General features: G+C 44.7%; 1 protein-coding gene across 1 annotated transcript in view; it reads left to right on the top strand.

Annotated features, from left to right (window-relative positions):
* The window catches only part of Sf3b1 (splicing factor 3b subunit 1), a 48,476-nt gene extending 24,740 nt beyond the window's left edge, over nt 1-23,736 (top strand). The window contains exons 9-16 of the mRNA XM_037435509.2: nt 6,419-6,705; nt 6,973-8,337; nt 11,366-11,587; nt 13,496-13,819; nt 18,670-18,939; nt 21,080-21,306; nt 21,650-21,866; nt 23,450-23,736. Coding sequence (XP_037291406.1) covers nt 6,419-6,705; nt 6,973-8,337; nt 11,366-11,587; nt 13,496-13,819; nt 18,670-18,939; nt 21,080-21,306; nt 21,650-21,866; nt 23,450-23,608 — 3,071 coding nt within the window. The 3' untranslated portion in view covers nt 23,609-23,736. The remainder of the gene's footprint in view (nt 1-6,418; nt 6,706-6,972; nt 8,338-11,365; nt 11,588-13,495; nt 13,820-18,669; nt 18,940-21,079; nt 21,307-21,649; nt 21,867-23,449) is intronic.
* Nucleotides 23,737-24,214: the final 478 nt, after the last annotated feature.

Raw genomic sequence — 24,214 nt, 5'->3', positions numbered from 1 at the left:
CCACCAGACCAGACCGATCAGCTAAAGAGGCTATTGAACTTTTGCAGCGCTATTTTGAGCATGAAACTTGTCCAGAATTTCTAGCTAAACTAGTTTGTCAGGCATGGGTGACCTTGTGAAAAAACAACCTTGTGAAAAAACTCAAGCTTGCCAAACAAACCACTCTTCACTCCTGTTTTTTCCCTACTCATCCTCATGAGTAAGGTGAGGTTTGTGCAATTTGGATAAAGGTCTTGGTTCACTAAATAAGTGTACTTTGCTTAAATGAAACTTCTGATGAATGGAACACTTTTATGGATCCCCTTCGTGTTCCGCTTAAGAGGAGGCGACTGTATTTATTTACCAGTCAATTTTACTTCGTTACAACAAGGTTCAAAATGCATGGTTCTCAATGGAGCTTTCGAGGGGAATTTCATTTACTTCGTTATGTTTATATTTTCGTTATATCCCGTTGTTTGAAGATCCTAACAGTCTAAAAATGAGAAATAAGCACCTCAAGCTTTGAAAGGCTTTGCTAGTAAACTAATGTTTGAAACAGCACACACATGGTAAACTGTGATGCTTCTCAACTGGTATAGAGAGCTTTGTGCTGAAGGCACATATAGCAAAAAAGCAGTTGGCAATCGACCCCAATAAACTTGTGGACCTTACACTTCTGCTTTCTGTTCATTGTGTGCAGTTAGGGTTTAAAAACACATCAAACATTTTTTTAAGTGATTAAATCGATGCCTAACCATAATGTGGGGTGTCCTCTCATCCAGAATCGTATGTCTGTGAACTTTTGATAATTCAAATTTCTTGATAACTTGAACAAAATCTAGAGGTCCCTTCAAGTTTGAATTAACGAGAGTTGACTGTAATCAAAGTTTTTGGGGCTCTCCACTACGGCGGCCCTCATAATCATATTGTGGTTTTGAGATGTAAAACCCCAAACATTGGTATTGAGTTGTAAGTACAGTTGACTTTCATTAATTTAAATTCGAAGAGACCCCTGGATTTGTTTGAATTATCAGGCTGTTCGAATTATCAGAAGTTCCCATATATACGACTCTGGGTAAGGTGACACCACAAATAATGATCAGACATCTCTATTCACACTGTTTAGCATTCCTAGATCTTGACTACACAGAAACGTAAGGCGGTGCATGTAAGGTCAACAAGTTTATTGACTAGTATCTACTGCTGACCAGTAGACTTTTCGAAAAACATTGTGGATGGTCAACTGCTTATTTGCCTCATGCGCATTTAACACAAAGCTCTCAATGTCAGTCAGTGTAGTCAGTTGATTCTGGGAGTTTTCTGTTGCTGTCAGATTTATTTACTTTAGCGATGTGGTAGAAGGCCTGTGTGGTTGTCATATTTTCCACTTCTGTTTCTGGTTCCTCTTCACTTACACTGCTGTGTTGTGCTGGCAGCACCTCTGCCACCAAGTCATCGAGTGAGTCCTCCCTACACACGCACAGTTCATCATCAGTACCTGCATAACTGTTGAAGTCGGCAGCTATGTTGTGTGCTTTTAGAGCAGAGAGCACTTGGCTTTTGTCGTCGTGGTCCTCAATCTACAGGCAGTCAGGTGTAGCAGCAATGCTGCAGCCAGGTACACTAAACGCATGCTTGAAGTAGTTCCTTATTGTTGTTGGTGTAACAGCATTCTATGCGTCGGCGAGCATCCCCAAGGGCGAGACGAGAGTGACACTGTCGGGCATGGTATTGTCCACACATATAAGCATTCTCTTCAGCAGTGTCTTTCGGTAATTAACCTTCAAGCATTTGGTTACCCCTTGATAGAGGGGCTGGAGGACAGCTGTAGTGTTGGGAGGGAGAAATTCGAGTTGAATCGCTTCCAGGCCCTCCACGTTGGCATGAGCGGGGCAGTTATTCATAATGAGCGAAATATTCCTTTTCACTCGCTTGATTTGCCCATTCAGTTTGCGTAGCAAACTCTCGAACAAAGCTTGCGTCATCCAGGCTCTCGTGTTTCCGCCATATGCAACCAAGAGTGTACGGACACTTTTAAAGCATCTGGGACGCTTTGATTTTCCCACAACACGCAGTTCTGTCTTGTGACTTCCGTCCATATTGACGCAAACCGTGACGGTTAGCTGTTCTTTACTTAGCTTTCCGCCAGTGCAATGCTCGCCTTTGCGACACAAGGTCTGATCAGGCAGGCACTTAAAGAACATACCATTTCGTCTGCGTTGTATGTATCAGCTGGGGAGTATTCAAGCAGCAGGCTTTGAAGTTTAGTCTGCCGCCAGTCTGAAGAAACAGCTTCATCAACCTCTGCCAATGCACCACTCACTGTTTTAAAGGAGAGACCACGACGTTCCTTGAATTGGGAAATCCAGCCATCACTGCACTTAAAACGTCAATTCCGAAGTGCAAAGAAAGTTGTTCGGTCTTCTCACGTAGTATTGGCCCATTTATCAACGAATTCGCGCTTCATGCACGCTTGAGCCAAAGAAGCACGGTGTTTTCGAGATCCGGTACGCAGCATTTCTTAGCCTTTTCCGATCGGGAGCGAAGCGGCTCGCGTTACTGTGCAGCTTGTTTTTGGCTTTCGGGATCGTAGAAAGAGTGCTCTTGCTGATTAAATACTTCAGCGCTACTTAGCTTTTCTTCATTCTAGCGTCGACTTCTTGGATAGCGGTTAATTTTTCGTTTAGAGATAGTGTCCGGTACTTTCCTCGCGGCGAGGTGGTCGATCAAAAGACTGCGCAGCACACACACAAAAAACAGGCCTAGCCTGTGACCTAGCTTCGGAGTCGGTTGGCTGCATCGTTGGCTTGGCTGGCTTCCGGCTTGGCACTCCGGAAATGCAGAGATAAGCCGCAGGCTAGCTTTGTACCCACTGGGTCGGGCTTTTTTTTTTTTTTTTTTCAAGGCGGCACAGTATGCAGAGAAACGATTGTGCGGCAAAACCTTTTTCCTCGAAGCTTTAGGGTGCTTATTTTTTAATATTTAGTGTATTATGATAATCATAAGCACACAAATTGGCAGAAATTTTTCTGCATGGACAGGCAGAAAGTATGAATGAACCGAATGACGAAGTTTGAATTAAGGGGAGATGCTACTCGAAAAAGGTTTTTTTTTATTTCATAACCCAGCTCCTTGAAATTTTAGGTGTTAGTAAAGCTTGCAGTGCTGATTTCATAACTGCAATTATTTGTTTGATAGCTATAGTAGTTCTGGAGTTACTACAACTTTGATATCAAAATATAGTGTTTTTTGTGCACATAATAAAGCTTACTAAAAATTTTCACACAGAATTGCAAAATGGCTCATTCTGCTGCACTTGAGCAGTACAATACAGAAAAGTACCTCAAACAGAAAATTTATTTGCTACATTAAAAAAAAAAATTAAAAGTACTAAATGCATATTTTACATCTCTCTATCAGTGTATCAAGTTGTGTAACAAAAAATCTGTGATGTATAATGCAACCTAAAGTAGATACTTGTATTCTAGAGTGGCTGATTAAGCTCTGTGCAAAATTTCATCAAGATAGGACTATTTTATGCCTAAAAAAGATTGTGCACAAGATGAGAGAATTACCTCAAAATGGAAATCGAGAAAAATGCATTTGAAAGTTGTAAATATGTTTACTCATGATTACACAGTGCGATTTGCACAAAACTTGGTGATATCATAGAAGGGACACAGCTAGAGCACCTAAAATTGTCCTGCTCCATATGTGGATCCTTCTCGCCGCTTGAGAAGGGAGTCATCAAGGCGCGCTTTCTTTGCCACGTTCCGCCGATGGGCCCTTGCCTCGGCTGTTTCACACGCAGACATTCTTTCGATTCTCCTCTGGTCGCGGGATTGGCCCAGGGTGATCAGTTGATCTGGTGGGACTACACCAAGCTCCTCTAGCACGTGTTCAAAGCTTGAATGTCCTTTATTGAACCACAACACGGCCATAGCAGCTGCAGTTTCCACTGTTGTCCGGGAGGCAAACTTAGTCTTCGGACACAACAACCAGATTTTGCTGTTCAAAGATTCTGCAGCGTTTTGGGTCTTCCCTTGGATACAACGCACCAGCAACTTTTCATCTGTGAGCCGCTTGTAAATGGGAAGCACAGCCAATCCTTGAGCCTTGGTCAAGATTGGTGTGTGGTCGGGTGGGGCCTCCCCAAGCGCTTCAGCTCGCCTATGCTTGCACCAGGAAGTCGCCCCTTCTGGACAGTATCGGTGGCTGCCTGCTGTGTTGCTCGATGATGAATGGAAATATGAGGCCCAGATGGCACGATGCATTTTCAGAATATCACCTCTGTTGTTTGTGATTGCAATACGGTAATAGTTCTGCAGCTTCTGAATTGTGCCATCTGTCAGCTTTTCCCCTCGTGGAAGTCTTGTTGGCAGTTTCCGAAGTGCAGTGCCTAGACGCTTGGCCACATGGTTTGTGCACTCCTCCTTGTCCACAACAGCTTCACCATATACCTTGGCCTCAGCGACAGCGGTATAAGCTTTGCTGTCCCCATCACTGAGGAACTTTGTGAAGCGCAATGGTGTTGTGTATGAGGATGTCCTGCCCCATATGCGCAAAGCTGCCTCAGTCTCCATGGCATGAGAGGAGCACTCTGTATTTTTTTCGCAGACAGGTGTGTGGAATGCTTGCCATATTTCTTCCTCATCACCCAAGTCCTGGTGCCGGCTACAGGCAAGGCAGTAATTCGATAGCACTTCAAAATCTAGGCACAAACCAGTGTCCACAGACACAGCAGTGCCGATGCCATTGTGGCTCTTGTGCCCTCTTTTTTGCCATGTGCCATCATACATGACAGCAACATCAGCCCCATCCACTTTCTCTTTAGTTATCATCCGCGCTTTCGCCAGGTTTTCTTGCACAGCTTTGGTAGCTGCAGCATGAACTTTTTTGCCAATTGCAATAAAAGTCTTATGATGCATAGGTATTGGCAGTCCAAGAATAGCGCAAAAACGCGACAGCTGTTCATGCCCAATGCCTATTGCACGCGCAGCCACAACTACCTTCACATTGACAGCGAAGCTGTCACGCGAGCTGCCGCTTCGGTAGCTCCAGTCATCACCGGCATCGGTGGGCTGTCTTTCCGGCAGAACACGCCGCGAACTATGCGCGGCAGAAACCACTGACTCAGGACACTCACTGTTATCACAGTGCAGCTCGAGGAACGAAGAGAGGCCCTTACGTTTACTTGCGGTGTCGCGAACGACGAGTCCAGCGGTGTGGCATGTTGGACAAACAGCACGGCTTACCATCGATGTCAGTGCGCCGATGTCACAAAATACTCCGCTCACAGAGCCACAAACACTCTTCGTTCTTTCGCTTTCGAACTGTTCAATCTTTTTTTCTGATGCGCTGATGAACTTGATCGCGGCGTCGATTTCGTCAAAGTTCCCGCAAGCCGCCGTATCCCCGCTGCCTTGATTAGGCCTAGTGGCCCGCGGCTCGCATTCTTCTACCGCTGCTTTGCGCTTCGGTTTACGTCGACGCCCTTGGTACTTGTTCTTGCTTGCAAACTTTCGTGCTCGGAAGTCTCGCTTCTTCGAGTTATCCATGGTGAACTCGGAAAAACGTAGAAACGCACGGCAAGTGCCGATCGTCGCAAGCGCTCAGCGAGCGAGGCCGATCAGATGTAGCCAATGGCGGCCTCGGTAGCGTACCATGTGACCGGTAGAGATGCGCGAAGCGGCTGCAGCTTGGCTGCAAACCGACTTGGAAACGACTGTTTTGTGAAATTCCTCACTAAAATACGAAACTAGGGGGACGCCTGTACACTAGAAGGAGCCTTGATCTACACCACCGAACAAACCCCGATGGCGGACGTCATCGTGTTGCCGAGTGGCGGATTTTCAAAAATAGCCGTCGGATGCGTGAATTCGCGACTTCGGCAGCTACCTTCACTAGCGCAGATCGACTTTTTACCACTTTCTCGTTTGAATTCAGCTATGACCTTTGGGGAAATGATAGTTGAATGATCAAAAGTGATTTTAAAAGCAATATCTCAAAAGTGGAAATTTTCGCAAAAAACGCGATTTTTCGACCCGCATCTCCCCTTAAGCGGCTTTTAAGTACATTGAAAGCATAGCGGGCCAACCAAAATTTTGAGTATAGTATGAATTAACCGAAAGTTCGAATTATGAGAGCTTGAATTATCGCGAGTCTACTGTATATCTTGAAGTGCAAGAAACTGCTCAAGTGGCAGCACGGAGTTTGTGTTTTTTCCCTGCACTTTGGTCACTTTTTGCACTGGTCATGCAAAAAATCATTTCTCACTAACAGTGTGATCCAAGTGATCCAAGATCAATATCTTCTATGTGCTATTGTAATGTTCATATTCCAGACAGGTACAACGACAGACTGTCCATAGAACATGCAAAAGTGTGCATGCTGTAGTACAAAAGCAAGGCTTGATGATTTTTCTTTATGCTATTTGCAGAAACTCCGGGTCACGGCAGTGGATGGGCCGAAACGCCTCGTACAGACCGCACTGGTGGTGCTGACTTGATACAGGACACACCCACACCTAGTGCATCCAAACGGCGTTCTCGTTGGGACGAGACGCCATCATCACAAATGGGCAACCAGACACCACAGACACCGTCAGCCATGACACCATCATCCACTATGACGCCATCTGGTGTTACACCTACAGGTGCCAAGGCCATGGCCATGGCTACACCTACACCAGGACATATCATGGCCATGACTCCAGAACAGCTCCAGGTGAGTGAGCCTGCTATCATTCTTGAGTGCTTGTTTAGCGCATTTATGTGCAGAATATTCAAGTGGAGCTGTGTTTGCAGACTGCACTCATGTAACAGAAATTGTGTCGTCGTCATGGATGATTTTCTTGTTTTTGTCATTTTGAAGCAAGCCTTGTATGCTCCCATCAATGAAATTTTTTTGGCCAATGATGCATCAAATTTTCGGAAAGTATATTGTTGCCTAAGTTCATTGTTGCTGTGTAATATAGAGCTGTTTCTTTTTCAGGCTTATCGCTGGGAGAGGGAGATTGACGAGCGAAACCGCCCGCTTACTGATGAAGAATTAGATGCCATGTTCCCACCTGGCTACAAGATATTGCAGCCGCCAGCTGGTTATGTGCCTATACGAACTCCAGCACGCAAGCTGACGGCCACACCTACACCACTTGGAGGAGTAGGTGCAGGAATCCCTGGTGCAGGGCCAGGGTTTTTCTTCCAAAAAGAGGAACCGGTGAAGCTTGCCGACAGCCAGCCAAAAGGAAACCTGCCCCCTTTGAAACCCGAGGATTTGCAGTACTTCGACAAACTCCTTGCTGAAGTGGATGAGGAGCTGCTGAGCCCTGAAGAGCAGAAAGAGCGCAAAATCATGAAGCTGCTACTCAAGATCAAAAATGGCACACCACCCATGCGTAAAGCTGCACTCCGACAGATCACTGACAAGGCACGAGAGTTGGGTGCTGGTGCGCTTTTCAACCAGATTCTCCCATTGCTTATGTCACCCACATTGGAAGATCAAGAGCGTCATCTTCTCGTCAAAGTAATTGATCGCGTTCTGTACAAACTTGACGACCTTGTTCGCCCTTATGTACACAAGATTCTTGTTGTTATCGAGCCCCTTCTTATTGATGAGGACTACTATGCTCGCGTTGAGGGCAGAGAAATCATTTCCAACCTTGCTAAAGCTGCTGGCCTGGCAACCATGATCTCCACCATGAGACCTGACATCGATAACATCGATGAATACGTCCGAAACACAACAGCCCGTGCGTTTGCTGTGGTCGCCTCAGCGTTGGGAATCCCTGCACTGCTTCCTTTCCTGAAGGCCGTCTGTCGCAGCAAAAAATCGTGGCAGGCACGCCACACAGGCATCAAGATCGTCCAACAAATTGCCATCCTCATGGGCTGTGCTATCTTACCTCACCTTCGTGCTCTCGTTGAGATTATTGAGCATGGTCTTGTTGATGAACAGCAGAAAGTGCGTACCATCACAGCTTTGGCCCTTGCTGCACTTGCTGAAGCAGCGACACCTTATGGCATTGAGTCTTTCGACTCTGTGCTCAAGCCCCTCTGGAAGGGTATTCGAACGCATCGGGGCAAAGGTCTGGCTGCGTTTCTCAAGGCCATTGGCTATCTGATCCCGTTGATGGACGCCGAGTATGCCAACTACTATACCAGAGAAGTGATGTTGATCCTGATCCGAGAGTTTCAGTCTCCTGATGAGGAGATGAAAAAGATTGTGCTGAAGGTAGTGAAGCAGTGTTGTGCCACAGATGGTGTGGAGCCCCAGTACATCAAGGAAGAGGTGCTGCCTCACTTCTTCAAACATTTTTGGAATCACCGCATGGCATTGGACAGGAGGAATTACAGACAGGTCAGTGCTCAACTTTTTTTCATAGGCAATTGGAATTTTCATATAAAGCTACACAGGGGTAGAAGCCTTTCCAGGCTTTATTGTTTTACACCACTTCTTTGTGCAAATAGATTTTCTTGACTCTTCTACAGCAGAGTATATTTGGCTAATTTGTAATGTCGTGTTTCTGCATGGAGGTGGCATGAATGCAACCTTTATTTCTTTGTACTCCAGTTTATGGAATACTCCTTGTGGTACATTTGAAATTGTGCTTCAGAGGTGATGTAAATCTTTTTGTCAATGTTTCACCTGAGTATTGCATTATAACGTTTAGTAAAGACTGCAGCCATGCAACATTACAGGACTGCCAATATTTCAATTATAGGGACACTAAAGCCAAATATTAAGTTGATGTTGATTGCTGAAGCCTCGTAGTACCATTTCCGTGCCAAGGAAGTGCTTATTTTGAAATAGAATTGGTTTTAGTGATCTGTATCGCATTATCTCACTTCAAATTACCCGCCTCAAGTGGAATCCTTCACGTCACTCTTGCCGTGCACAACGTTGACCGTTTTTTTACTGTGCGGCTGCGAACACTAGTAGCAGCGGAATGAAAGTAGTGGGAGCCACAACAGTAACAATAGCCATTGAACAATTTCCTACCGCGGCCTCAGAGGTGGCAGGCGGGCTCGGTTAAACTGGGCCCCGCTAGATGGCACGACCTGTCCAGTTTAGCCAGGCGAAAATAGAACTTTTGCACGTTCATTACCATGGCGTCCTTCGCCATAGTAACGTCCGGTGGTTCTTTTTTCCAATATTTAAACAGAAACGAACAAGTAGCATTTTATTACATCTCTTGATGCACAAAAGGATTTTATTTAGTGCATCTGGTTCGATTACTGCTGAATAATTGCAGGCAGTCAGTCTGACGTCAACGGGATCATTTTCCAAATGTCCTACTCTTAGCGCATGTGTTCTCGTGCATTTACATCAATTTCTTGGTAAGTAGGGCACTGCTGTTGATGATATTGTCGTTTTAAACATCATACATTGAGCTTTCACCTGACCTATATTGTTATTTGACTTAAGTGTCTGTTTAAATATCTACAAATAGTTCAGGGTACAACAAAGCTGAAATAGAGGCGATTACTCAATAGGACCCAATCAATGTAGCCAGTTGCATTATGTCTATCCTCCCCCCTCTAACTTTTGTCCCAGTAACTGTAGTGCAGTATTTCAATCACAAAGCATAGATGCAGCTTCATTGAAGCATCAATCTTTCACTGTATTATATTGTGCTGCTTCGAAATAAGTTCTCAAGAAGATCTACCCTCAAGTTATTAGCAGGCAGACGAGAAAGGTTTCAGTTGGCCTTTTAAAGGACACTTTGCATGGGATAGCTCTGCCACTAAAGTTTTACTGTGATGCCAACAGAGGGGAAGCAGGAGGTCGTTTAGCGTAAGGCTCGCCTTAACGACGTTTCCAGCCCTATATGTGTAGCCTGTTGGAAAACGCTGGGACCTCATGCAATTGCAGCTGCTGTAGCATTTCTCCACTGACCTAATGGTGCACAAGGGAAGAAGAGCCTCAGTAGCTGTGGCGGCATTGGGGCCATCAGTGCCTCCCTGGCACACAAGTGGGGAAATGCTTCCGAACATAAAAGGAGCCCGAGTTTTCGTGGACGGTGCAATGATTGTGCTGATCTTCTCCCCTCTGGTACACTCCTCTCTTATTGTTTCTATTACTGTACCCAAATGCACAAACACTGTGATGAATATTCACAACTTTCACTGCCTAGAGAGGGCGCTAGTGCAAACCCAGCATGGCTGTCATTTGGGGAATTGTGCAGCCGGCAGCCACCGCCGGTGTGCCCGTCACTTCGAACTGCGTAGTATTTTCGACTGCAGCCACAGTGTTGTCAAGGCTTTGCTGAGAAGGTCATTGACCCCAGCATGTATTATATCCCACACTGCGTGTTAAGAAACGCATGTGCAGCGTATATTGAAGGAAAAGAAGTTTTGGGCGCCAGGCACATCGTCTGCTGTGGTGTGAAGGAATGCACGTAGAGCTTTGTGAACGCTGCTCGTGCCGCGGCCGGTGAAGCCTCGAGCAGCTGTGCTCGTGCAAAAAGCAGAAAACCTCGCCTTTGCACGTCGTCTGCACAGCGGCATCCAACATATTTCTTGATTCTTCTAGCTAAGCAAGCAAACAATAAAGAGTAAATCATTGCTACTACGGCTCACAGTACCTCTTCAACTTCAGAATAACCATAGTATAAATTGTCAGCAACAAAATAAAAGCACTAGTGAACCGCCAAAGTGAGGTCGACTGAACGATGGCATGGGCTGGCTGCGTGGGCATCCCTCAAACGACAGTTACGACGGATGCCACATGGCGACGCCACCATCTGTGAAAGTTGCGAATAAATGAACATGATGGGCAGTCAGTTAATGCAGCTATTCTATGGTGCAGGGGTCTTTGCTGGCACAATTATAGGCTTATGGATGCAGCTGCATTACATGCCATAGTTTGTATTGTCATGTTATTTTTTTATCGAGTAAAAAAAACCTCATCTCTGTTGCATAATTGCAATCACAAACTTTACGTAGTGTAGTCGTATTTTATTGCCTTTGCAAATGATGGCGCATGAGCTCTAATTGAGCACTGCATTATGCCAGCTACTATTGTGACGACCGCTTGCGGCTGGTAGTGGCTAAGGGGTTGCACTACTTAGCCCGAAGCCAACGTTTCGATTTCCAGCCACTGTGGCCACCTTTCAAAGGGGGCAACTTAAGAAAGCACATTTGTACTTTCAGCCAGGTTCATGTCAGGGAACCCAATATGGTGAAAATCAACCTGGAGTTTCCCATTACAGTATGGCTCATAATTATGTCGTGGTTTAGGCTCGTGAAACCCCTGGAGTTAGTTATGATCAGCTATCTGTGAATTGTGGCTGGTCAGTATGTACAGGTTCAGATCGAAGTAATAGCTGTGAAATCGCAACCTAGGCTCAATCTATTGCTTACTAAAGACCTTTTTACTCTTGCAGCTTGTGGACACGACAGTGGAAATTGCTAACAAAGTGGGTGCAGCCGAGATTGTGAATCGGGTAGTGGACGACCTGAAGGATGAAAACGAACAGTACCGCAAGATGGTTATGGAGACAATAGAGAAAATTCTGGGCAACTTGGGTGCTACAGACATTGACTCTCGATTAGAAGAACAGCTGATTGATGGCATTCTCTATGCTTACCAGGAGCAGACAACTGAGGTGGGTTACTTTTGTTTAAGTGATCAGCAATTTCACATGTTACGTACTCTTTTTAGAGGTAACGGGCGATAATATAAAGAATACAGCTCTTCTGTACTATGAGGCAGTCCCAGGCCCTAAACTCTTCTTCCACTTCACTGAGTCAACTCCAGCACTGCACCTAATTGAACGAAAGCATTATACTCCTGATGAATCATCCTGGAGCAATAGTATCTTCCATCCCCTTTTTTTAAAAGTTCAGCTGAAGTGTAAAGTGAAGAGACTGCCTATTGTATGAAGGTTTGTCTTCCAAGATGGATAGAAGCTTCAGCACCAATCATGTTCTTTAAGTACCGGGGTGAATTTCATGTTGACATATCGTAAATTTGACATAGCATATGTGCGGTTAAATGTACCAACTAATAGCAGAAATGATGTGCAAGCTTTTTTACCTGTTGCCCAGTGAAAGGCATTTTGAAGCTTGAATTCACTCTCTCCAAAACAGTGATGGTTACTTGAGCCTTGCTATGACCTATGCCTATTGTTGGCACTCAGCCCTTAAATTTTGAAAAGGCCGTGTCAATACTATATCAAAAGAGCTAGCAAATTATCTGTATTGAGAAATTGGCTGTACTTTTTGTGGCACTGGAGGCAATTTTTTTCTTGAATACTTTCACCAAGACAATCAACTCTTCAGAAAACATTAAAAGAAACTTGTTTTGTAGACTTTTACAGCCATTTTTCAGCTCGTATTGATTTTGCAGCCCTTTTTCAGCCTATATTTGATAACCTGAAAGAGACTGGCACAGGCCTCGCTCTACTGTTTAATGGACGAGTTGTGTTTGATGGTGCTGTCGATGAAACTTTTGCAGTCATCTTAGCAGAAGGGAAGCAGGAGGTCGTTTGGCATGAGACATCGGCCTTAACGACGTTTCCAGCCCTTCCTATGTAGGCCAGTGGGTGACACTGATGCCTCATACAGCTTCAGCTGCTGGAGCATTTTTCTGTTGCACCAAGCGATGCACAAGGGAGGAATAGTTTCAGCAGCTGTGGCAACATGGGGGCCATTGGTGCCTCCCTGGCACACAAGTGGGGAAACGCTTCCGAACATAAACGAGCCCGAGCTTTCTGGGACAGTGCAACGATTGTGCTGATCCTCGTTCCCTCTGGTACACTCCTCTTGTCGCAATGCTTTTGTAGCACTTCAGGGCAAAGGTCTCCTGTGCACTTGTTAATGGATTAAATTGTAAAATCAGGGGCAGGACTTCTTGCAAGGCATAACGAGTTACAATGTGAAAGACACGAGTTAAAGTTACTTGGATGTTCTTGGTTAATTGCATTGTTTACTTGTCAAATTTCATCTAATGTGCCACAAAGTCTACCTCTGCGTACGCTCACTCAGTCTACAAAGACACTCAATTCAGTGTAGTGAAAAAATGGTCAGTTCCTCTAATTATCTGTATTTGTGTGATTGTATCTATACACATGAATTGGAACTATAGAAAACAGTGGAATGGGAGGTGAATTCTTTGTCATTGTTTAACTTTTCTCTGACCAGTCAGAAGAAGAAGAAGCAACTTAATAATAAAGTTGCTGCTGCTTTTTCTGGCAGGTCACAGTAAAGCACTCAATTTTTATTTTTATTTTTCTTTCGTTGATGTGTTTTTCCCCTTGGTCTTGAATAGCATGCAGATGTGCTGGTTATGGTGATCATAGCCTTTGTTTTCTTCTTCATTGAAATGTGTTTTTTTTTTTTTCAGTGACATTTACGCTACAAAGGGTGTTTTCTTTATCAACATTTACACAACAGGAAGCATGGACCTGAGAAACTTAACCTTGAGTGATTCCCTAAAAAGTTTGCCTTGATTTGTATTGCAATAAGTGCTGCATCCCCATCATTCAAAAGATGTGTCTTTGCTTCACCCTCAGGACATGGTTATGCTGAATGGCTTTGGCACAATTGTGAACGCACTGGGCAAGCGAGTGAAGGCATACCTGCCTCAAATTTGCGGCACCATTCTGTGGCGGCTGAACAACAAGTCGGCCAAGGTGCGACAACAGGCAGCTGACCTGATCTCGCGCATCGCTGTCGTAATGAAGACATGCCAGGAGGAGAAGCTCATGGGCCACTTGGGTGTGGTGCTGTACGAGTACCTGGGCGAAGAGTACCCCGAAGTGTTGGGCTCCATTCTGGGTGCACTCAAGGGCATTGTGAACGTCATTGGCATGCACAAGATGACTCCACCAATCAAGGTGCAATTATTTTTATTCTGCTTGCACAATGACTTAGCAAGGGTAGACCTTTGGCCTTGTTAGTGTGACATATTCTTACCGTACTAATTACTCCAGGGTCTGCATAGATTCGAGAATTTTGAAAAACATGCTATTTTTCATTGAGAAAAAGTGGTGCACAACTAGTGCCACCTATGTAATATTGTAGCTGTTAGTAGCCAAGCCAACACCTGGCTACACGTGAGGCTGCCGTTTGATCTTTGTGGCAAGCATTGAGGTGAGCCATTTGTCAAAACGAGTGGTCTGTGTGTGGCGTAGCTGAATGGCGCCAGACAGGCAGTGTCATTAAGTGCCGCTTATAAAACAGGGTTGAGACAGCTGCCATATTGCGCATTTTTGATACATTTATGTTTGCTTGCACCAAGCTGCTCCAAAAGTATAAAAATCGAAAATTGCCCTGAACTGCTCCAAAACAGCCTCGAAAGCTATAATTTTAATGCCAACATTAGCTTTAATGGGGAAAAAAGGCCGAGTGGACTAATAAGACAAATCCACTCCTGTGTGTGTGTGCTTGTTTTTTTTTGTTTTTTTGTTTTTTGCACATTTCTGGTGACGGAGGCTCCCAAGGTGTGGCCATAATCTCCTCCATACTTTTGTAAATATGTGTGACCCCGCAAAAATGTGCTGCCGGGCATTGAGTGTGCTGCTCCTTCTGTTTATTCAAGCTGTGTGTTCCGGTGCCACTGTCGCCTAAATTAAACCACTGAGTGGAGTGGTGAGCGTAGCGGGGGTTAACTCAGGTTCTTTGTTGTGCATAGTGCGTTCCTTCGGTCACTGCGGTTTTCATATCAACGCTGCTGCGTGTGGTCACTTATGCGTGCGTGTTTGCCGTGAGCGAGTAAACTGTGAACGTGAAGTCGTCTCCCTGCATGCGATGCGCCTCCTGGATGCTCTGGCATGTGCACATGGGTTCCCAAATAGCTTCTGTGAGCGACGGAACGCGTGCGACCCATTCCCTGTTTACACCCATTATGTACCGTATAGTGCGGAATATAGGTTGAAATCTTTTCCAAAAAATATCGCTAAAAAGTCGCCCCTCGACCTATATATCGGCCCTTGGCATAAACAAAGTGATCGTCTGGCAACCTGGAGTGTCGCATGCTTTTTGGGCATCGACATTGCCTCCTTGGAAATTTTGCAGAGAACCCGACGCGTTCTCTGCCGACGACATTTTAGGAGAGGAGCTCCTTAAGGCGTGGGTCTGTCCATCCTTCATCGTTGTCGTACGTAGCCACCGGGGTGCGAGATGGAAGATTGCGGTACTTGGAATGTTCACTAGATGGACGCATGGACAGGCGGACAGACAGACTAGCAGACAGATAGATGGATGGATGAACGCGCGGAGCGTGTATGTGCCACAGGGGATTCGAGATGGCATTACTTGGAGTGTTCCACTAGATGGACGCACTGACAGACAGACAGACGGACACATGGGCGGACGCGCTTATGGTCGGACGGAAGGAAGCACGGACAGGCTGACGGACGCTTCGCCTCACTCATCATCATTCACTTCGTGGATATGCTATGAGTATTCTTTTCTTGTTTATTCAGTGTTCGTAGCAAGAGGCGACCTTACTCTATGGCCAGCTATGGAAGTGAATGGCAACATGGTGGCATAGCGGCAGTTTGAAGTGTCCGAAAAAAGCCAGTCGGGTACTGGCGCAACCAAACATCCAAACTGTCAGTATGCAACACGAGGAAGACGTCGTTCAGGGATCGTCGAGCTGTGCACCCAGAACTCGAGGACTAAGTAGCGGATTTCGTCCGTGAGTACCGTGCCAGATCCCTGCTAGTGAATGTGGAGCTCACTCGCACAAAAGCAGTCGAGCTCGCCCATGAAGCCGGTCTGTCAAGGAAAGATTTCAAGGGGTCCATTTATTGAGTTTGTCGCTTCATGTGACGCAAAGGATTTGCCCTTCGACGGTGCACGTCAATATGCCAGAAGCTGCCTGTACGAGGACAAATTGATAGAGGTTGAACTCTATGTGAACAGCCTTCGGCGACAGCATGGCTACATGCTAGGCCATATCGGCAACGCCGATGAAACTCCAGTGTGGTTCGACAGTCGTCCACGACTGTTTGTGAATGTGGGGCAAAAGAGGTGAACCTTTTGTCAACCCGAAGCGAGGATTCGCGCTTCACCATTATGCCTTCCTACACGGTCGATGGCAGAAAGTTGCCACCCTTCATCTTCAAGCGGATGACGATGCCGAAGGAGGCCTTCCCGCGAGATGTTGTCCGTGTCAATGATAAGGGGTATATGGACGAGGTCTTAATGCTTGAGTGGATCTGCACAGTGTGGAACCAGCAGCCCGGAGCCTTGCTGCAGCACCGGAACATGCTCGTGTTGCATGCATTTCGCGGGCATTTGACGGCATCAGTGATGGAGAGCCTTGGCGATAGAAATACAGATCTTGTCATTCTGGGAGGGATGGCGTCAGTACTTCAACCGCTGCACGTCGTCCTTAATAAATCTTTCAAAGACCGTATGCCTGGGTTGTACACTGAATGGATGGCTGGCGACAACCCACGGACCCCGACAGGCCGGCTGCGCAGGCCACCTCTCGTTACAGTTTGTAGTTGGGTCTCCAAGGCATAGAGGTCTTTGCCTGAAGAGATGGTGGTGCGCACATTTAAGAAATGCTGCATCAGCAGCACCTGCGGCGGCACTGAGGACGGCATGCTATGCGGGGCAGCTAGTGAAAAGCAGTCATCGTCAGAGGAGAGCTCAGGCAGCTTGGTGGACTCAATGAAGCTCAACATAATTCCGCCTTTTTATTTTTTTGCTGGTCAAGGTAAGGGGGTTGACCTATATTCCGCATTATACACTACTAATTTATACAAGCAAGTTCTTATTGCATGTAAAAAAAAGATATCGTGCGCGAAATTCGCACATAAGTGTCTGCAGGCAGAGAGGTTATTTGCGAAGCCGTGGTGACTGAATGCGCGTTCAAACCCATTTTGAACTATATTAATGGGAACCTCGGGGCTTTGTTCGCGACTCATGGCGCGTCAGACGTGGCACAGTTTTCATGAATGGTGATTTGCCACTACTCTGTTTTGTAATAAAAACTTGCAATGAGTGCTTTAAAAGGCGTCGCTGTGTGCCGGCTCTGGGCTACACGCGCTTTTAGGTTGAGCTTTATGTTCGACCAGTTTTTCGAGCAGCAGCCGTTCGCAGTGTGACTTCGTTTCCATTCATATTTTTTTTTCAATAAAACTGTACGTTCTGTACGTTTTGCAATAGTAAAACTGTACGTTTTGCAATAAAACTGTACGTCTGTACGTTCCAACACTTCATTTGTGTGAACACGAATTTCTTACCTGTGCGTTATGCGAGTCGTGGCACGGGCGGCAATTGCAAGTTGATGTATTATCAGGAATTCTACATCAACGGGTCGGTGATGACCTATGATATTAAAAAAAATAAAACTGGCCAGCTTGTGCACTTATTAATGACGCATGGTTGTTTGCTTGGAGAGGCGTTATCAGTACTATACAGTTATCATTTAGTGCCATACGCACGCGCTTTAGGAGATAGTCGGTGTGGCGATGTTTCTTGGCTTCCGCGCTGCACTCTTGAAGGTGGTCCCGCACGAGGTGGTCGCGAACGGCGATGCAGCACGCTTTTTTTTTTTATCTGTTAAAATTCTTGCTTGACGCTATCATGTCAGCCTTTTCTTTAAGTGAAGGACCACTGTTACGTAACTCAGATTCTTGTGCAATCATGATTTTTGAATTTGTTTTTGAGTGTGATGCGTTTTTTTTTTTTATTGTTTAGGGGAACCTAGTTTTCAACAAAAGTTTTTTTGTTGTTGTTGTCACGTGGTATGTAAAATAAAGTAGTGCAGTTTATACCTGCCGATAATCTGTTTAAAAACTCCCTTCAAAATCTGTGTTGTGTGTATTATAATCCAATTAAAATATGCACTCGTGCCACCACGTTTGCTAAACATTTCGATTTTCAAGCTGCCAGGACGACATAATAAATGTCGCTAACTGCTCTAAAGCAAGGTTTCGCTGCTCCAAAATTGAAATTTTGTGGCTTCAAAGACTGTTCCCAATTTAATCTCAGCTGTCTCACTCCTGATAAAAGCAAAGTTGTCCTAGCTACGGAGTCGTCGTCCAACTTTCAAGCCGGGCGGGACGTTGGAGTGGATGAAAAAAATGTGCCTCGCTGAAGGGGCTGTGGCAGGAGGTACGACATCCCAGGAACTTTGATTGTGCGCTCTTTTAAAAAGTGCGGCATATCCAATGCGCTTGATGGCACCGAGGATTGCGCACTGTTTGAAGACAGTGACAACTACTCGGAATGAGCGCGGCATCTTTATGATGCAAATAACTAGAAGCAGCGCAAAAAAAAAAAGTGTCAACAAAGAAACACAACAGGAGTAGCGGCTGTATGCTCCTTGAGTTATTTGCATCATGAACCAACTGCTTTGTTTCACTTATGTTCAGTAAATGTTTTCTCTTTGTGAACCATGTGCTAGCTGTTTCACTCGTTCTATATTCGAGGCAATCTTTTTTTTTTTTTTCCTGGCTTTGGATTTTAGGAGGTCGGCTTAGAATCAGGGTCAGCTTAGATTCAAGTAAATACAATAGCTTAAAGCTATTCATAAACAAGCACTTGTGTTTCTCACTGCTTGTCCTTGTTTTTATGCAAGACACTAAGAATACTTCAAGACTTGCTTGGTTTGGAAGTTAGAGCTGGGTGGTATAAAAAAAAAAAAGAGGCATTTAGTATGATGTTTTGTTTCAAGCATGGCTGGTGTCGGTGCACTGATTCACATCTTTGCCTTGCCTCTGTGCAGGACTTGCTGCCTCGGTTGACCCCAATCCTGAAGAATCGGCATGAGAAGGTGCAGGAGAACTGCATTGACTTGGTCGGTCGTATTGCCGATCGAGGCGCTGAGTATGTGCCCGCTCGGGAGTGGATGCGAATCTGCTTTGAGCTGCTAGAGCTACTGAAGGCCCACAAAAAAGCCATCCGACGAGCCACTGTCAATACCTTTGGTTATATTGCCAAGGCCATTGGTCCCCACGATGTGCTGGCCACGCTCCTCAACAACCTGCGTGTCCAGGTGTGTGCTATTTCAAAATGCGTTGATTTTTGTGGTGTTTCACTTTTTATGCATGCCATCCTGTTGAGGTCTTCATTAACTTGCCTAGAATTAGGCTGAACAAACAGCAGAATTGTGATTGCTTGAGCAATTGTAAATTAGCGTCACCATACTGGCTTTACCTGTTTTTGTTATCATGGCAGTATTCTTTTAATCAAAAACAAAGTATTACAAAGAAATATTGCCGATATTTTTGAAATCTTCCCCCCATCGTTTTTGGCGTCACTTGTCTCAGAAGGAAGACCACTCAAGACGCATGCATTCTCTTGTTGTCAATGATGAATTGGTGTCCGACTGCTCTTCCATCGCTTACCTACACAACAGATTTTTCCAGTCAATGTTTACTGCTTGTCCTGATAATGGTGATGCATCCACGCCACTTCCTTCTCAGTTGTCAGTTATGCCTGACGTTCAGATCACTTATGAAGGCATCGTATCATTATTACTGAACATGAACGTGAAAAAGTCGATCGGACCAGACGGCATACCAAATAATTTCCTGCGAAGGTATGCGGAATGGGTTGCGCACTATTTATACATATTATATAATGCCTCAATAGAGCAAAAGGGTGTCTCAGACGACTGGCTTGTGGCGAAGGTCGTGCCAACGCAGAAGGGTGAAGACCAACAAAAGGTGGAAAATTACCGTCCAATTTCCCTCACCTGTGTATGCTGCAAGCTTTTAGAGCATATTATATCTAAAGCTATGTATACGTATCTTGAGGGCACAAAAACATCTTTTCCTAATCAGCATGGTTTTCGGCAGAATTTATCCACTGTAACCCAATTAATAGAAACAGTCGATGACTTCACGCGTGCCTTAAATAATAGTGTTCAGATTGACGCAATATGTCTCGACTTCTCCAAAGCCTTTGACAAGGTTCCTCACAGGGAGTTAATTAATAAGTTAGCACACCTAGGCATAAATTATAACATAATACAGTGGATAAGTGCGTACCTGACAGGCAGAACACAATATGCAGAAATAAATGGCTTCAAATCTGAGTCATTAAGCGTTACCTCAGGGGTACCACAAGGTTCAGTTTTAGGACCGATATTATTCTTAACTTACATAAATGACTTTTCATGCGGCATAGATATAAGTACTACAGTGCGACTTTTTGCAGACGACTGCCTAATTTATAAATACACAGTGAAGCTGACCAAAAAACATTTAATGATATTCTTGATGCTGTCAGTAATTGGTGCACTGAATCTAAAATAGAAATAAATCAAACTAAAACAGTTGCTTTTCGTGTCACAAACAAAAGTAAGTAATTGGAGGACCCATTTGGAAAACATTTGTGTGGTGGCGGAGAGAAAATTATGGTACTTGCGAAGGAAATTAAGACTTGCTACGACTCCCGTTAAACTAGCAGCATATTTTAAGTATATTCGGCCAACATTGGAATAGGCCAGCATTGTGTGGGATCCCTCGGAAATCGGCCTCATTAATATGCTAGAAAGAGTACAAAGGCGAGCTGCCAGGTTTATTCTTTCAAAGTACTCCTCAACTGAGTCAGTAACAGAAATGCTACGCACTCTTCAACTGCCCACTTTAGCCGAACGACGGCAATTGGCAAGGATGAAGTTCTTGTTTTTATTGTCAAAAAATAAATTAAACATAAACACAACAAAATACTTAACGCCACGCCGCGGAAGAAACATAAGAAGCGTGAACGATTACACATACGAAGTGCCACAACAGCGTGTCAATGTATATGCGAATTCATTTTTTCCAAAAACAATTCGTCAGTGGAATGCTTTGCCATTACCACTGGTTCATTGTTATTCACTGGAAAAATTTGAGGAAGGGCTCAAAGATATTTTTCTGTAAGCATGGTCCACTATGTTAATTTATTGCAATTTATTTGTATGCTTACTACGACTGCACTGTTTTTTCTTCAGCCTCAATGCCGGTGTTTCTAATGTATGTTATGTAACATTTCTAAGTTCAAGTGTTGCTGTTTAAAATGCTGTATGATTTGAATGTATTGATGTTTGTCATTCTTAGTATGTCCCACCCCTGTAACAGCCGAAAGGCTAACAGTATTTGGAAAATAAATAAATAAATAAATAAAAAGAGCTTCTTGTCTTGCAGGAACGACAAAACCGAGTGTGCACCACAGTGGCCATTGCCATAGTGGCAGAAACGTGTTCCCCCTTCACAGTTTTGCCGGCTCTAATGAACGAGTACCGGGTGCCCGAGCTGAATGTGCAGAACGGTGTGCTCAAGTCTCTCTCTTTCCTGTTCGAGTATATTGGGGAGATGGGCCGCGACTACATCTACGCTGTTACACCGCTACTTGAAGATGCCCTCATGGACAGGTTAGTGCAGAATACTCAATGTGGTTGGGTGGGTGCTGCATAATGCCTTTTCAATGCCAATTTGCCATGTAGGTCGTACTCTTTAGCCTCTAAATGCTTACCAAAGCCTTTCAGGAATACTTCATGCATGGATAATGCCAGTCGCACCTACGTGTGCACCCTGTTTGCCATAAACACACATTCGCTTCATTTTCTGTGCATATATTGATACAGCACACAGAGGCGCAGCCTCTGTTTTGGCAAATGTTTGTTGGTGAGATGCTTTCTTCATTAGATAAGCCTTAGCGATAAAGTAATGAAATCATCCTTTGGTGGTCACTGAATTTGATTTGTTACTATGCAGAGATCTGGTCCATCGACAGACGGCATGTGCGGCCATCCAGCACATGTCTCTGGGCGTATACGGTTTCGGCTGCGAAGACGCCCTGGTGCACCTGCTGAACTACGTGTGGCCGAACATTTTCGAGACATCTCCCCACTTGGTGCAGGCATTCATGGGGGCCGTCGAGGGACTGCGACTGGCACTGGGGCCCATCAAGATCCTCCAATACTGCCTCCAGGTACACAGTCTTTCATCACATCTGCAGCTAGTTTTGGAGGGGGAAAAAAAATGGGGAAGTACTTTAGGGGTAGACTGGGCCAGTTATTTTATCAATGCAACAGCTTAACGAGCTCATTGGGCAAAAATTTCGGCGTGTTGAGGAAAATGCAAATAAAATAAATGATATAAATTGCTAATTGAGCTTCTCGGGAAAGAATTTCTTTGGATATTTGTGACTGCTATAGAGTTTGAGCACCTCTTTTCGAATCTGGTTTTACTTTTTTTATGGCTCATTTGGTTATTTTTTTGCATATCATGAATTTGTATAAACATTGTATTTTTGTGCAAGCTTAGGCAACAATAGTGAGTATAAGAAAACACCAAAAGATAGCATTTGTTGCTCCTAATGAATCTAGGAATACAATAAAGCAAATAAACATTGTGTAACATGTGTGCTGGCCTAAGGAAAAATTCGAATGCCGAGTTTCAGTTTTACCATGTTCAAGGAACAAGGTTTTGAAATTATTTAGCTGAATGTGCTTAATAAAACCTCTGAATGTTGTTTCTTTGAATTTAGAACATGTTAAATATTAAGCATGCCAAGTTTCATTACAATCCGACTACATAAAGCACACAAATGTTAGTGCACAAGCTCTAAAAATGCATCAAATTGAAGAACTGAGAAAACATGTTTGAAAGTTAAAAAAAGTGTTTAATAATATACTCTTCAATCAATCTGAACAAAATTCACAAAGAATGTCAGTAAGGCTATCTAGAAAAAGTTCACAGTTTCTGAATGACCCAGCACCATATTTCGGACGCTGACAGTCCTTGGGAGCTGCCTCCTCTAGGGGGGCTTTGTTTTTGCGTCACTGTGGCGATGGGCCTTTGCTCTCCGGCCCGTGTGAGAATTTTGGTGGTGGCATGCACTTTTTTGCCAATGGCAGTGAAAGTCAAGTGGTGCACTGGCTTTGGAACACCGATGATTGCACAAAACTGCACAAGCTGCACGTGTCCAACGCCGATCGCACATGCTGCGACCACCGACTTCACAGTCACAGTGCAGTTGTCACATGCATTGCCGCTGGGGGATGTCTCCTCGCATGACGTCCATTGCATGATGGATACACGTGGCTTGATGTGTAGGTGGACGAAACAACAGTTGCAACACTTGCCTTGAGCTCAGTTAATTGATTTTTACTTGAATAATACAATTCTTGTTTTCTTTATTATAAACGAGGCATTCTCAACCCATTAACGATTACTGCAAAAACATATGCAACTAACATCTGTGATGCAAAATTGGGGAGTCTGGGTTGCCAATAGGGCCAATGTATTGACCAGTGATCTTGTCTTCTTCAAATCCGCAAGTTGCAATTGCAGCCTCTAAAAAGACAACCCAAGGTTTCAAGAAAGTCTGCTTGTCGAAACATTGGCTCTAGCCGCTATGCTGTGTTCATGCGTTCAATCTCTTCAATCCTCCATTTTCTGCTAAACTTCTGCCTTTCTTGGGTTTCGACATTTGGTTTTGTAATGTATGAAAATGGTGGAATGAAGTGTTACTGTGACTAACCTTGTTTTTCTGCTCTCTTTCTGATGCAGGGCCTTTTCCATCCAGCCAGGAAAGTGCGAGACGTCTACTGGAAGATATACAACAGTTTGTACATTGGCGGGCAAGATGCCTTGGTGGCTGGCTATGCCCGTGTGCCTGACGATGGCCGCAACAACTACATTCGTCACGAGTTGGACTATATTCTGTGAAAGGGGCGGCCTCCCTGTTCCCGGCCAAAGTGTTTCTTGTTTCTGTTGTGCAGACTTTCCCCTCCCCTTTCTCTGTGTAATAAAATGAATGGCCCCTCACTTGAAAGGTGGTGGCCTTGTATAGACAACTGGGGACGTCTGTGGTGAGCTATAGTTATCTTATGGGCTTACTCAGAGGCCTGTCACAAAAATCTGCGAGTGCTTTGCAAGAGGCTACGAAATGAGCAAAGAACTGCAGTGGCAAGCAGAGGATCAATTTGGGGGAATTGGGGTTGGGGGTCGGGATTACAGTTTGCCCTCTGAAGATGAGAATACTTCTGAGAGCATGTGCACCACTGAATGCCATGAGCGAATGTCTCTTGGTTGGTTTCTCTTTACTAGAAGATCCTGGCATTCTTTGTGTTCCCAGCTCTGTGTTATCTCGGTTACCAACGTAGCCTTGGTCTCATTGTTATAAGGAGATTCTTGCATGCAAATGTTTATGACAACCAATGCCACGCTCAACGCTTGGCATAGTGTAAAGGATTGACATTTGTGTGTCTCGACAAGTGTGCAATGCAGGCCAGCAAAAAAAAAAAAAAAAAACCATGGTAAAAGATTCAAAAG

Source organism: Rhipicephalus microplus, chromosome 1 (genome assembly GCF_043290135.1).
Source record: "Rhipicephalus microplus isolate Deutch F79 chromosome 1, USDA_Rmic, whole genome shotgun sequence".
Taxonomy (NCBI): Eukaryota; Metazoa; Arthropoda; class Arachnida; order Ixodida; family Ixodidae; genus Rhipicephalus; species Rhipicephalus microplus.
This window is presented reverse-complemented; position numbering and strand designations above follow the sequence as displayed.